Below are 13382 nucleotides of genomic sequence, written 5' to 3'. Positions count from 1 at the left end.
TCCCAGTCTCTGTTTAGGCCTAAGTTAATTGTGTCTAATTTGCATATTAATTCGAGTTCAGCAGTCTCTCTTTGGAGTCTGTTTTTGAAGGTTTTTTGTTGCAAAACTGACTCAATTGATTAGCCTCTTACAATTGGTATGCGAACTTCCACCTTTTCATGTTCTCTGTATGTATAAATATCTTCTGTCTGTGTGTTCCACTCTATGCATCTGAAGAAGTGAGCTGTAGCCCACGAAAGCTTATGCTGAAATAAATTTTAGTCTCTAAGGTGCCACAAGTACTCCTGTTCTTTCTTCATATTGTGTTTCAGATGGAGGAGACCTGGTGGTTTAAAAAAAGGGGGAGAAATTTTATTTTAAAACCAAGTTTTAAAAAAAGTCAAAATAATAAAAGTATACAAATTTTACTTTTAATAGGATTTGCTGGGTCTTTACTGATGTAAGGGAAGGGTGCCAGTCTGAGCCAAGACCAGCCAAGTACAACCTGGACTTCTGCTGGGTCTGTGTGGAAATGGTATGGGAAGTGTAGGCAGCAAGTGCACTGAGCTGTCAGTAAGGGGTGGGCAGTAGTATCATGCACCTGCACTTGGAGGATCACTTGAACTCATAGTGCAGTACCTTTACTTCAGTCTAGCCTAACACAAAAATGGTTCTAACTAAACCAGTGCAGACTGCAGAGGGTAGAAGACTTTCTTGGATCTACTGTACTTGTAATGGTACTTATAACATTTGTGAAACGTTACAAGTGCTTTTGTGTGTGCGACCTCCCTCAAAATCCAGTACCTTCCCTACACCCCCATTTATCAATTAAGGGAAGAGGGAATTGAAGACTAGCTGGCCCATCTGAAGTGGACCCTGCCTATTTCCATCTCTGTATCCTAGGAGATATAAAAAAAGAAGACCATTAGTTCACCAATAAAAGACAAATCCAATCCCTCCAATATTAAGGGCACAACACCTAAGGCTTATGTAATAAATATTTAGGAAAGAAAAAGAAACTACCTTGCATTTCCTATCAGCAATAGGAATATCCCAGAGGATTATGAAAATCAAAACAGCAGCTCTCTTCAGCTTTCATTTTCAGTAATGACTATCAATTATTTGAATATAATTCCAGCTACATTTTCTTCTCAGGAAAAAAAAATCAAATATATTAGAACAGCCCCCTTGAATATAACATATTCTGGCTGATCTCTTTGCTGTTTAGTTTGTCTGCTTACTTTAACCCCTACGTTATGGGGTATGCAACCATGTATCTCTTAGTAGGCCTGTTTGAATTTGTAAATGTCTTTGGTACAGAACCCACCTAAAAGATTTGCCTAAACTGTTACATTAAGCTGAGTTAAGGGTTGCAGTTACAATCCATTTTTCTGTCCATCCAAGAGGAAGGAGTGGATCCAGTCAAAGTGCATCCCCATTTACTCCTTAGACATCTTAATAGCATGCTATTGGCACTTGGTGGTCAATAGTACTGAGAGCCACTCAGTGATCTCAAGCGGTATAAGCGTGGTGTGGTGGTTTCTGTCCAAAACAAGACTATGCAACCCCTCCAACAGGGCTCTCTCTGTGTTGCATCTTGGCCTGAAGCCTGAATATGAATTTTAATAAATCATGTTGTAAAGGTTCTGCAGTCATTTGGTAAACAGGCTGCTCCAATAAATAATTTACAGGAACAGTTTAAGAGCGAGGTCAGAGACGGCCCTTAGTGTAGGGTGGGGAGCTCTATGTGCGTGAGTAGCCCTTGGTGTGTTATAGCTAGTGCTTAAAAGTGGTCTGGAAAAAGTCAGGGGGGGCTGTCATAATTTGGGAGCACCACTTTGGTAAAGCAGTGCTCACAGTGCATCCCTCGGCTCTATTTCTATTTTATTTTATTGCCTGGTCCGGGAGTTGACTCCTACCCACCCCGAAGCACTGTGGTGGGAGACTGAGAGTTGGGCGGGCAGACCTGATGAGCAAGTGGTGGGACTGAGCGTAGGCAGCCCCTATTGTGGCTATGGAGAGGTGCGGCTGGGGCGGCCCGTGACAGGGGGAGGGGACGCTCCCGGTGCGTGCGGTGGGTCTCTCCAGTGGTTACAGTGCACGTGGCGGGGGGGACTTTTTAGTAGGGCGGAACCTTTCTCTCGCATCCTGTTTCCCGGCGCGGGGAAGCCTTTTCCTACCGGCCTCAGGCGCGCGCCAGGAGCTCCATGTGGGGCCGCCAAAGCCGAGCCGTGCTGAGTCCGGTTGCCGTAGCAACGCGGGCTTCGGTGTGGGCCTGACTAGACCTCGCCTCCCTCGCGGGACCCGCGATGTGCAGCTGGGCCGCGGCGGGGCGGCGGCTGAGCGGCTGCCGAGCGCGCGCCGCGCTCCCCGGAGCCCCCGGGCGGGGGGGCAGCTCGTGGCCCGGCGGGGGCCGGGCCGTGAACCTGACCGAGCTGCTGCAGAGCTCGGTGGGGGACGAGGAGGCGGCGACGCGGCGGCGGCGGCCCCCCCAGGAGGGCACCGTGCTGCTCTTCCCCGGCCAGGGCAGCCAGTTCGTGGGGATGGGCCGGGGGCTCCTGCGCTACCCCAACGTCAGGGACATGTTCCGGGTGGCCGAGAAGGTGCTGGGCTACGACCTGCTCTCGCTCTGTCTGCGGGGGCCGCAGGCCGAGCTGGACCGCACCCTGCACTGCCAGCCTGCCATCTTCCTCGCCTCCCTGGCCGCCGTCGAGAAGCTCAACCACCAGCAGCCCAGTGTGAGTGGCTGGGGGGGGGTGAAGGGGGCGCCTGGCGCCCAGCCCCGGCTTCCCTCCTCGACTGTAACGTGCCCAGGCCCATCGCAGGGTGCGGGGTCAACGCGCTGGTGTCCAACACAGCGCTGCGCTCCCTGGGCAGAGGTATCGACCGCCACCGTTTGCACCACCGTTGGGTGGACCAGGGCCAGATTTCCAGTTAGGCACATGCCATGGGGCATCGGTGCTTAGGGTTGCCCGCTGTCTCTAATCACCCAAACACCCTTGCCCTGCGGCCCCGCCCCCCACTCACTTCATCCCCCCTCCCTCTGTCATTCGTCCTCCCCCACCCGCACTCACTTTCACCAGGCTGCAGGAATGGGTACAGGCTGCTCTGGGAGGGACTTTGGGTGCAGGAGGGGGCTTAGGGCTGGGGCAGGGAGGTGGGGTGCAGGAGGGATGGAGGGGTTCAGGCTCCAGCCGGGCAGGGCTTACCTCAGGCAGCTCCCAGAAGTGACCAGCATGTCTGGCTCCGAGGTTCAAGGATGGTCTTACATCTCTGCACGCTTTCCCCTGCAAGTAGCCAAATGGAACCACAGCCAATGGGAGCTGCAGAGTTGGCGCTCGGTACACCAACTTTCTAATCGCACAAAACCAAACTTTCTAGCCCCACCCCTTCCCTGAGATCCCACCCCTTTACCCCTTCCCCGAGGCCCCACCCCCTGCTCACTACATTCCCCCTCCCTCGGTGGCTCGCTGTCCCCCACCTCACTCACTTTCAATGGGTTCGGGTGTGGGAAGGGGTGAGGGCTCTAATGGGGGTGCAGTCTCTGGGGTGGAGTTGGGGATGAGGAGTTTGGGGTACAGGAAGAGGCTGGGGGGCAGAGAGGGATGTGGGTTGAGGCAGGGGTTGGGGTGCAAGAGGAGGTACGGGCTCTGGACTGGAGATATAGCTCTGGGCTGATGCTGGGGATGAGGGGTGCGGGGTTTGGGGCTCAGGGTTGGGATGCAGGCTTACCTCGGGTGGCTCCCTGGCAGCGGGGTTAAGGCAGGCTCCCTGCCTCTCCTGGCTCCATGCTGCACCCCGCAGGCATCGCCTCCCCCAGCTCCCGTTGGCCGCGGTTCCTGGCCAATGGGAGTGCAGAGCCAGTGCTCAAGGCGGGGGCAGCATGCGGAGCCTCCTGGTGCCCCCACCTAGGAGTCGGACCTGCTGGCCACTTCCAGGGCACAGCACGGTGCCAGGACAGATAGGGACTAGCCTGCCTTAGCCCTTTTAGCGGCCTGGTCGGCGGTGCTGACAGGAGCCACCAGGGTCCCTTTTTTGAAAACCGGACACCTGGCAGCCCTAGGCAGCGCGCAGAGACCTGCTGGCCACCCCTGCGCCAAGGAGCCACAGTGACGTGCCAGTTGCTTCTGGGAGCTGCGCAGAGCCAGGGCAAGTAGGGAGCCTGCCTTAGCCCAACTGCTCTGCTGGACTTTTAGTGGCCTATTTAAATCTCCCAGATTGGTTTCAGTAGCCTCTTGGAGATCAAGGTGATTCTGTGAGACTCCTGGCCAATCCCGGAGGGTTGGCAACCCTGCCGGTGTTCTAGGGGTGCCCTACCTCTAAAAAACTGTGCAACACAAAGATCAGCTGTAGACGGGTGGGGGAGGTGCTGAAGATGCTGTGCCTAGGGGTGCCTAAGGTGTAAATCCGGCACTGACGAGGACTGACGTGAGACATTCATCCAGGTCCATCGTGTCACCATGAGCTTGCCCTGTGCGTGTAAACCTAAATCTTCCAAAGTGATACCTCATTTTAGGTGTTTCTCTTTTTGAGTGTTGTGACGAACTGGGACTGTTCTTACTGTGGTCTGTGAATGCTGACAGGGGAGTGTGGCTAGGATAGTCTGCATTGGGGGATGGGAGTCTGCCCGAAGGCGAATACCTGAGCGTGTAACATGAGAACCCAGGAAGGGGTTGGAGGCCAGGTGACACCTTGGCCCGGGAAACTGAACAAAGGGTGTGGGAGGGGTCGCTGAAGGCAGAGTCTTGGAAGCTGGGTGGTGAGATGGCTGGGAGGCAGAGATTGCTCTGACCTCCCAAGGGGGGCTGGGATGCCCTGGGACCCCAAGATGGACTTAACTGAGGGGGGCCCTGTTGTCTGTGCCTGCAAGACCTGTCTTGGACTGTATTCCTGTCATCCAAATAAACCTTCTGCTTTACTGGCTGGCTGAGAGTCATGGTGAATCGCAGGAGGCCGGGGGTGCAGGGCCCTGAGTTCCCCAATACTCCGCGACAAGTGTCCAACTCAAAACATGATGTGCCTGTTAATAGTGCTGAGTGACCTCAGCTCCAGTTGAAGTCCATGGGAACTATATGTGCTTAGCATCTTGGAAAACCAGGCCCAAGGTGTTTAAAGTTGGGTACCCAAAAATGACATGGTTGCTTCTGAAATTTTGGGCTTTGGTTTTTCTCAGGATATCGTGATGTGGTCTAATTGGTTGGTTTGTATTTGTTTTATTATTTCAGGTCATTGAGAACTGTGTTGCAGCTGCTGGGTTCAGTGTTGGAGAGTTTGCAGCCCTGGTGTTCGCTGGAGCCTTAGATTATACAGAAGGTACTTAAAGGAATATTTCTAATTTCCCTCCACCCACATACTACCCTTCCAAAACACCCCTGTATGACAACTTTTCCTTGCTGCTTCACCTCCTTTCCTTCTGAATATAAATTTCTAAATTCAGTTTCTGCTTAAACTACTTAATACAGTAGATTACATTTAAATAGAAACCATTACGTATTATAGACACTGAATCATAAAAGAAACATATTTTAAGCTTGATCCTGCAGTTTGTTGCATGTGGATGAAACATTTTTCCCAGCTGGAATGAAGTTGTGAGAACAGAATCAGACCCTCCATTTAAAGCTAGCTTAAATAGGTACTTTGGATATTTGGGTTGTAGCATACAGAAATTGTTTCACCTTGTGACAGACTGTTAAGACATTGACACTAAAAAAGTTTCCTAGATTTATTATTGATGAAGATTATAACTGGTTATAAATAAACTAAATTTACTATAAGCCTAGGAAACTTGTAATTTAATACATTACAAGAGGATTATATTCTTAATATTTTTAAAGAAATTCAATTGATCACTTGTGAAAGTAAATTTTGTACGTACAATGTTAAATGTTTTAGTTTTTGCCTTAAACTTGCTTTCAGCAAATTCCGAAATGTTAACCTACAGATTTTTAGAACATATGATTACTGACTCTAAACACTGTGAGAAATGTAAATTATATGTAACTATTTTGAATTAAATATTTGTGAAGCATGCACTGTTGGACGAGCGATGTACACAATTTATTTTAATGTTCTTTTTTGAAAGTTGCGAATACTTGTCTACAATATAACATTTTAATAAACTTAACCATTTTTCTCTGAGGTTTATGTTTATTTAGAATTTTTGTTCTATCTCTAGCCTTGTATGCAGTGAAAGTGCGTGCTGAAGCTATGCAAAAGGCATCAGAAGCTGTCCCAAGTGGAATGCTATCAGTTATTGGTCAACGCGAGTCAAATTACAACTTTGCCTGCTTGGAAGCTCGTGAACACTGTAAATCATTGGGTATAGAAAATCCTGTGTGTGAAATTTCAAATTACCTGTTTCCAGATAGTAGAGTCATTGCAGGACATTTGCAGGTATTACTTCAAAATAAACATCTAAATACATTTTAATAATAGTTTACCATTCTATAGATCTGTAGGAAGGTTAACAATATTGGCACGACTTTGGCCAATGTGAACATGTCAAAACAAAGTATGTGGTTTGGGTTTCTGCTGTCCATGTCCAATCGTATGTTGTGGTCAAGTAGTACTTTTCTCTGAACTGCATGATTTAGGTCCCTGGGGGAGGATAAATTTAGTGTATGTTTTTGAAAGACTAATCAGATTATTTACTTTACACAATTCAGGACAAAGAGATATTAATCAGTGTTTTTTCTTTTTCTTACAGGCTTTGGAATTCTTGCAGGAGAATTCCCAAAAATATTATTTTAAGCGAACAAAAATGCTTCCAGTCAGTGGTGCTTTTCACACAAGACTCATGGAACCAGCAACAGAGCCTTTGGCTGAAGTTCTAAAATCAGTTGAGATTCAGAAACCATTCATCTGTGTCTATTCGAACGTTGATAGCAAAAAATATATGCACTCAAAACACATTCAACGTTTGTTAGTAAAGCAGCTTGTTTCACCTGTTAAGTGGGAACAGACTATGCATGCTATATATGAAAGAAAACAAGGAGTAGAGTTTCCTTATACATATGAAGTGGGGCCTGGGAAGCAGCTAGGAGCAATCCTCAGAAACTGCAATTTAAAGGCCTGGAAGCTCTATAAACATATTGATGTTTCAGAAGATGAGGAAGCAAAGGAAACAGTTTTGAAGGAAAATTCACATGATTCCCCCCCCGCTTAATTTTAAATGATTTTATTACTCCTGAAAGGCAGATACAACAACCCTGAAGACTAAAGGCCTCTCTTTATCTTATCCCCAGAGGAGCTCAGCACACGCAATTGCAATGCAAGGTTTCCTTCCCCATATTACAGCTCCAGCATGTGTCAGACTTCCCATGGAAGGACCACTTCTAAGGTTCGGCCATTCAACCTGTCATTTCTGAGAGACAGCCAACAAAGATGCCAGTTTACTATTAAATTTGGGCCCGGTCCTGGTAGCAAATCCACACATGCAGGCCCTTTTATCCATGTGGCGTCAAGTTGAAATCAGTAGGGTTCTGTCCATGTGCAAAGGTCTTTTTGCTTGGATCTAGTTGCAGAATCAGGCCTTTTAATAGTATTTCCTTCTGTTTATTAGGATCAAGAATTTATTTAAATAAACTATTGGATTATAACAGCTTTCAGTCACTACCATGTTTTGTTTTATAAAGTATCTAATCAGTGGGACAAATAACTGAAATGCTCTTTTTTTAAATTTTGTTTCTACAGGAAACATTTATTTTTTCCATGAGTCAGATAAATTAGAAAATTATTATTAGAAATACAGTTTTCTTAAGGTTGTATTATTAATTATTTATAAAGCTCTTCCTCCATGAATTAATGCTATCAGTGTAGTAAATTACACACAGTCCATCTGTGGAAGGAAGTGTTTTCCTTCCTCTGTGCTCACTGTATTTCAAGATGGTTGTAGAGGGTTTCCTTTTCTAAGTTACCAGAGGCCGACATGACCTTTCACCTTTTAGCCACTGCCACCCTTCTCAAAAGCTTTACCAGAATTCTCTACCACCAGCTAGGTGTAAATAGTAGGCTTGAGTTCCCTGTCTGTGACACTTTTTTAGATAATACAGCTCAGCCAGTGAGTTAGTTATTGGGCCAAGTTGATCCTTTGAACCTCTTTTAAGGAAGCAGAAAAATGGCTACTCAATCTTTGCACCGTCTCATTGCCCCTGCGCTTAGAAGAGGGGCGGTAAGGAGGAGTATTGGAAGGTTAGTGCTAGAAAATGCTCTATTTGCTTCACCCTGCTACAGGCCTGTACTGAGGATCTTGGGTTTTTTGCCACAGCAATAGGAGAGGAATTCAGGTGCTGGAGGAGAGCTAGATCCCTCTGCAGCAACAGTAAGATGATTTTCTCATTCTACTTGTGGGTTGGAGTGTGCTAAGTTCAATGAGCAAATCATACTGGTCCTCTATGCCATACTAGGTGCAGCTGGAGCCTAAACAACATTATCTGGCCTCTTCTGCAAGTTCCTTCACTTCAGGTTAAACAATCGAAGCAGCCCCACTGAAGCCTCTGCACCCATCAGTGCAATTACAGGCTTACATTGTATATTGGCTAGGCTTGCTCTGAACACTGGGGGTAAATAATGATGCCTTGGGCCCCCTTTCCACCTACTCAACCAACTAGTGGAGGTGCCCATAGAGGTTATGTGGTGGCTGTTTGCCTCCATAGCGAAGGAGGCAGGCTCTACTTTCCCTCTAGCCCTGCATGGCATTCCACTATATGGGATGATAGTTGTACTTAAGGCATATTGGATTATGCAGTGCCACTCACTGATCCTAGCAAGGTTCTCTAGGGAGCATTCCTAGCCAATGGTTGATGAATTAGGCCCTTAAATGAAACAGATTATTTTCTTGTTGCTCAATGTATTAATCAATCTCCAGCTTCAAACAAGCATTCATTTAAAATAAAGAGTATTGTATCTAAGAATTAATCTTCCCCTGTGGAATCCAGTCCTCTCAAACAACAAATCTGTTTAGCAGTTTTAAATGTAATCCAAAAACAGAAAAGATTATTTTGAGCTCAGATGCTGCATCTCATTCAGTCTAGCCTCATAGCCACAGGGCAATACGAATGAAGCTTATTGTTAAAGAAAAGATGTTGGTGGCTATCTTCCTCAGACGGTACCAGACTGCCCACAGAAAAAATGTAGGTTTAAAAAAAAAACTCAAAAGAAAGAACAAATAATTCTTCTCTGGTTAGTTATCCCTGAGGCTCTTGTGACAGAGCCTTAAGTCAGAACTAGGGGGAAGAAGAGGAGGGTAAAGAAAAGCTATTTCCATGGTACCTATTTGAGAATGTTGAAACAATCATCATCCTGGATATTCAGCCCAAACATCTAGAGGTGCTTTATTTAAAAATATGCAAAGCTCCATACAGGTGAGTATTTCTATCAAATTAAAAAAGCTGTGCAAGCCTTTGTAATTAAAGGCAGAATAGAAATGCTCCACTGAAGTCAAACAAATGGAGTGATTAAGAAGTTCTATTTGTTATTGAAGGACAAAAAGACTTGCTGCAGCTGTTGCCACCTTTGGTAACAAAGGTTAAGGACATCATCTCTCTTTGGGGGGTGGGGGTGGTTCCGGGAAGAGGGCAGGCAAAAGCCCGCCCACTGCTGAGGGACCCCCCATGCCTAAGGGGAGGATCTACAGGACCAGGAAACCAAATGATTCTGGGGGACAACTAATGAAACAACAGGGACAGGAGTGCGGTCAAAGGGTCAAAAAAAGGGAGCCTGATGGGCTTCTCTTCTTCCAAGGCAGAACTACTAAAAGCCCCTGAACAGGAAGATTTGAATCATTACTGAGATCTGAGTGCAAGGTGGTGGTATCAGCCTTTTGACTTTCTGGAGCTACATTTTGCTTTTCAAGGGCCATTCTGGCATGGGCAGATGAAGTGACTAATCTGAGTCTATCAAAATGCAAGAGTTTAAAAGCAGTTTTTCAGAAGTTCTCGTCACAACCTAGCTGAGTCCCTGTAGTAGAGGGTTACCAGGCTGTGTTAATTGGATCCAAGTTTTGGGTACCACATGCATCCAAGCTGGCTGGCTCTGAGTAACATCCAGTCACCATTTCTGGCTCTGGGATTCTGAGGCCCACTTGGTGCAGGCTTCCTGTCTGAAACCCATTCTTTGGATGGGAGACTCCACTGTGCAACTGTGCTGAAATCCAAGTCCATTGCTGAGGCTTCCTAAATCACTTATGGATCCTTCCCCAGAGTCTTGACCCCCAAAGCCTCTGGTTTATAGTTTAATTCTTCAGGCCATCTGTCAACTAAGGAACACAGAGTTTGCACAGAAATTCCTTCAACACGTGCATAGTTATTCATAGATACCACAGGAGAGTTACAGAGCTATGCAAAGCAATGAATGCCTGAACACACAATTCCCACCCTCACCACTTTTGAGAGGCCTTGGGGTTTTGTCAGCATAGTTGGGGAAAGTCAGTGCTCCTCCACACTACCTTGTATTTCTTGTGATGGACTAACTCACTTGCTTAGAGAACTTGTTCCTCTTAAAAACTGTCTGAGATTTTTTCTCTTCTTCCATGAGGGATGTTCCAACTCTATTAGCTGTTAGGCATAGGGTAATGAAAAGTCAATTGCTCTTCTGATAGAAACTCCATTGCCTCCCATGGTAAAATTATTCAATTGTTGAAGGCTGTAAAAGGGTAGGTGGCCTCTTAAATGAAACTGGGCTCAGTGCTCTTGTTACAGTCCAGGTGCTCATAGTTGACCCAATTAAGAGGGTAGTGCAGCAACCCAGGAGCTATAAAAGGTCAGTTGGGCATCAGAGCAGACTGACTGAGTCAGTTAGGAGAAAACAGCTGTTAGAAACAGAAGTGGTCCTGGGAGAAGCTGAAGGTAAAGAGAATAGCTAAGGAGTTTGCTGGCTGGTGTCATCCAGGCTAGGTCTGGAGGTGGAAGCAGCAGCAGTGGGAGTTGCTGCCTGGCCCTAAGACAGATCAAAGAGCTTGAGAGAGCTGAGGGCAGGGAAGCAGCAGGGAAACTTACTACTGCTATGTCTAGCACTGGAGACCTGGATGCATGGGAATAGCGAAAGGGCCAACGGGAACAAGGAATGCTTCCCTGGTAAAGATCCTCTCCCAGCATAGAAGTTTTGGGAGGTTCCCCCTAAAAAGAGCAGGGTTGTACTCTAGCTAGAAGGAGTGGGGTGGCTTGCAGAAGGACAGAAGAGGATGGATAAGGAGCCTGCATATGATGGAAGACACTGAAGTATGGTGAGGATGATCTCCTCCTGGTAGACAGACTGTGTGGGTTCCTGCTGGAAAGAGCAGGGGTTTAAGGACTGTGCACTGGGGGTTATATGGACTATGTTTTAAGAAGGTTGTTATGGACTACTTGCACTATGTGTTGTTAAACTTACTTGACTAGAGGATACGCTTGTGTGGTGTTACTGGGGCCTCACGAGGGAAACAGGTGGGGGGGGGGGAGGAGGCTGCCCTGTGGTCATGTGGTTTATAATGGCCCAGTTTCAGCTCCCCAGACACAATCTCTTCCTGCTACAAAATGAAAATTCTAATCCACACTGAAGACTACAAGCATAAATGCTATTCATAAAACAAAAAGGAATTACTGTAATACATGGACATAGCTATGTCTTCTAATCTTGTTATATGCACTGGGGGAACTGTTCACTGTTGTCCTATCTCCAAACTCTGAGATTTCCAGGTTTATCAGTGGCTTTGAACATTGGTAGACAAACCTTTTGCTTTGTTGCTGGAAAACTGATACATGGGCACAATGGCTCCTTGATAACCTCAAATAATGATTGTAAAATCATAGGAAAACCTATACAGCAGAAGTGGCAGATAAGGTTCCTCTCTTTTACCAAGCAACAGAAAAAGAGCTACTCTTCAGAGCTACTAGTCTAGATTTGTGAGATAAGACTATGTAGGGAGAGATTTAGAAGGGGAGAAAAGTAAAGAGCGGACAGTACCACCAGATGTTCTGCAATTTAAAATAATTTACCCTGAGATCTCTATGGAAGTAGTGCTTCTAGGAGACAAGACAAAGGTTTGCACAAATATAGGAGATGGCCAGTGTATGCTACAGTTGAAACTTTACTAACAAATGCAGCATTTAAACATGCTTTTTGCTAGCACAACTTCTCTGATTGGAGGACAGATTGGGGTTTTACCCCTCCCTCAAAATTGATATGGATGAAATTTAAAAAAAAAACTCGAAAAATGCAGGAAAATAAATGCCATTACTTATTTTCTTCTCAGTGGTTGCACAGAAACCAATACAGTCAAATAAAGAATCCTCTACAATGTACTTGATATTCTTTGTGGTCCTGAAACAGAATGGGGTTTCAAGGCACTCAGTAGATTTAGTCAGAAATCAAGACAGAGGTCTTAAATAACATTTTGTAGCAACTCTCTCCCTTCAGAAATTTTACTCTTTAGGAGACCTAAAAGCAGCGATCGAGCAGATAACTATCCAGGAATGTAATTTCAAGACCTGACCTTTCTCTTGTCACAGGAAGTGCTTCTAGTATAGGGCCCTCCCCTTTTGGATACTGAAGTTTCTGAAAGTTTAAAAAAAAAATTCAAACAACTTTGATTCCTGGAGGACTGCTGTGTCTACCTGTTCCTGAATAGCCTTCAACTTTACTCTGCCCCCTATATGTATTTGTATATAGTAGGGCTATCAAGCAATGAAGTGTGGTGATTTTTTTTTTTAATTGTGATGTTAATAATATACTATTTATATAAATATTTTGGATGTTTTCCACATTTTCAAATGTATTTATTTCAATTACAACACAATACAAAGTGTACAGTGCTCACTTTATATTTATTATAAATAGCTGCACTGGAAAAAAATAGTATTTTTCAGTTCACCTAATACAAGTACTGTAGTGCAAACTCTTTATCATGAAAGTTGAATTTACAAATGTAGAATTTACAAATGTAGAATATTGTACAAAAAAATAACTGCATTCAAAAATAAAACAATGTAAAACTTTAGAGCCTACAAGTCCACTCAGTCCTACTTCAGACAGACAAGTTTGGTTACAATTTACAGGAGATAATGCTGCCCACTTCTTGTTTACAATGTCACCTGAACGTGAGAACAGGCGTTCTCATAGCACTGTTGTAGCTCGCGTTGCAAGATATTCACATGCCAGATGTGCTAAAGATTCATACGTCCCTTTATGCTTCAACCACCATTCCAGAGGATGAGTCCATGCTGATGATGGGTTCTACTCTATAACAATACAAAGCTGTGTGGACTGACATGTTCATTTTCATCATCTGAGTCGGATGCTACCACCAAAAGGTTGATTTTTCTTTTTTTGGTGGTTCAGCATCGGAGTGTTGCTTTTTTAAGACTTCAGAGAGCATGCTCCATACCGCCTCCCGATCAGATTTTGGAAGGCATTTTAGATTCCTAAAC

At 45.4% G+C, this 13382-nt stretch overlaps 1 protein-coding gene across 1 annotated transcript; it reads left to right on the top strand.

Annotated features, from left to right (window-relative positions):
* Positions 1 to 2108: 2108 nt before the first annotated feature.
* MCAT (malonyl-CoA-acyl carrier protein transacylase) lies at positions 2109 to 9111 on the top strand. The gene is made up of 4 exons (XM_034783493.1): positions 2109 to 2717; positions 5205 to 5292; positions 6155 to 6372; positions 6686 to 9111. The coding sequence occupies exons 1-4, from the start codon at positions 2289 to 2291 to the stop codon at positions 7142 to 7144; spliced, it is 1194 nt and encodes a 397-aa protein (XP_034639384.1). The 5' UTR covers positions 2109 to 2288; the 3' UTR covers positions 7145 to 9111.
* Positions 9112 to 13382: the final 4271 nt, after the last annotated feature.

This window comes from Trachemys scripta, chromosome 1, assembly GCF_013100865.1.
Source record: "Trachemys scripta elegans isolate TJP31775 chromosome 1, CAS_Tse_1.0, whole genome shotgun sequence".
Lineage (NCBI taxonomy): Eukaryota > Metazoa > Chordata > Testudines > Emydidae > Trachemys > Trachemys scripta.
This window is presented reverse-complemented; position numbering and strand designations above follow the sequence as displayed.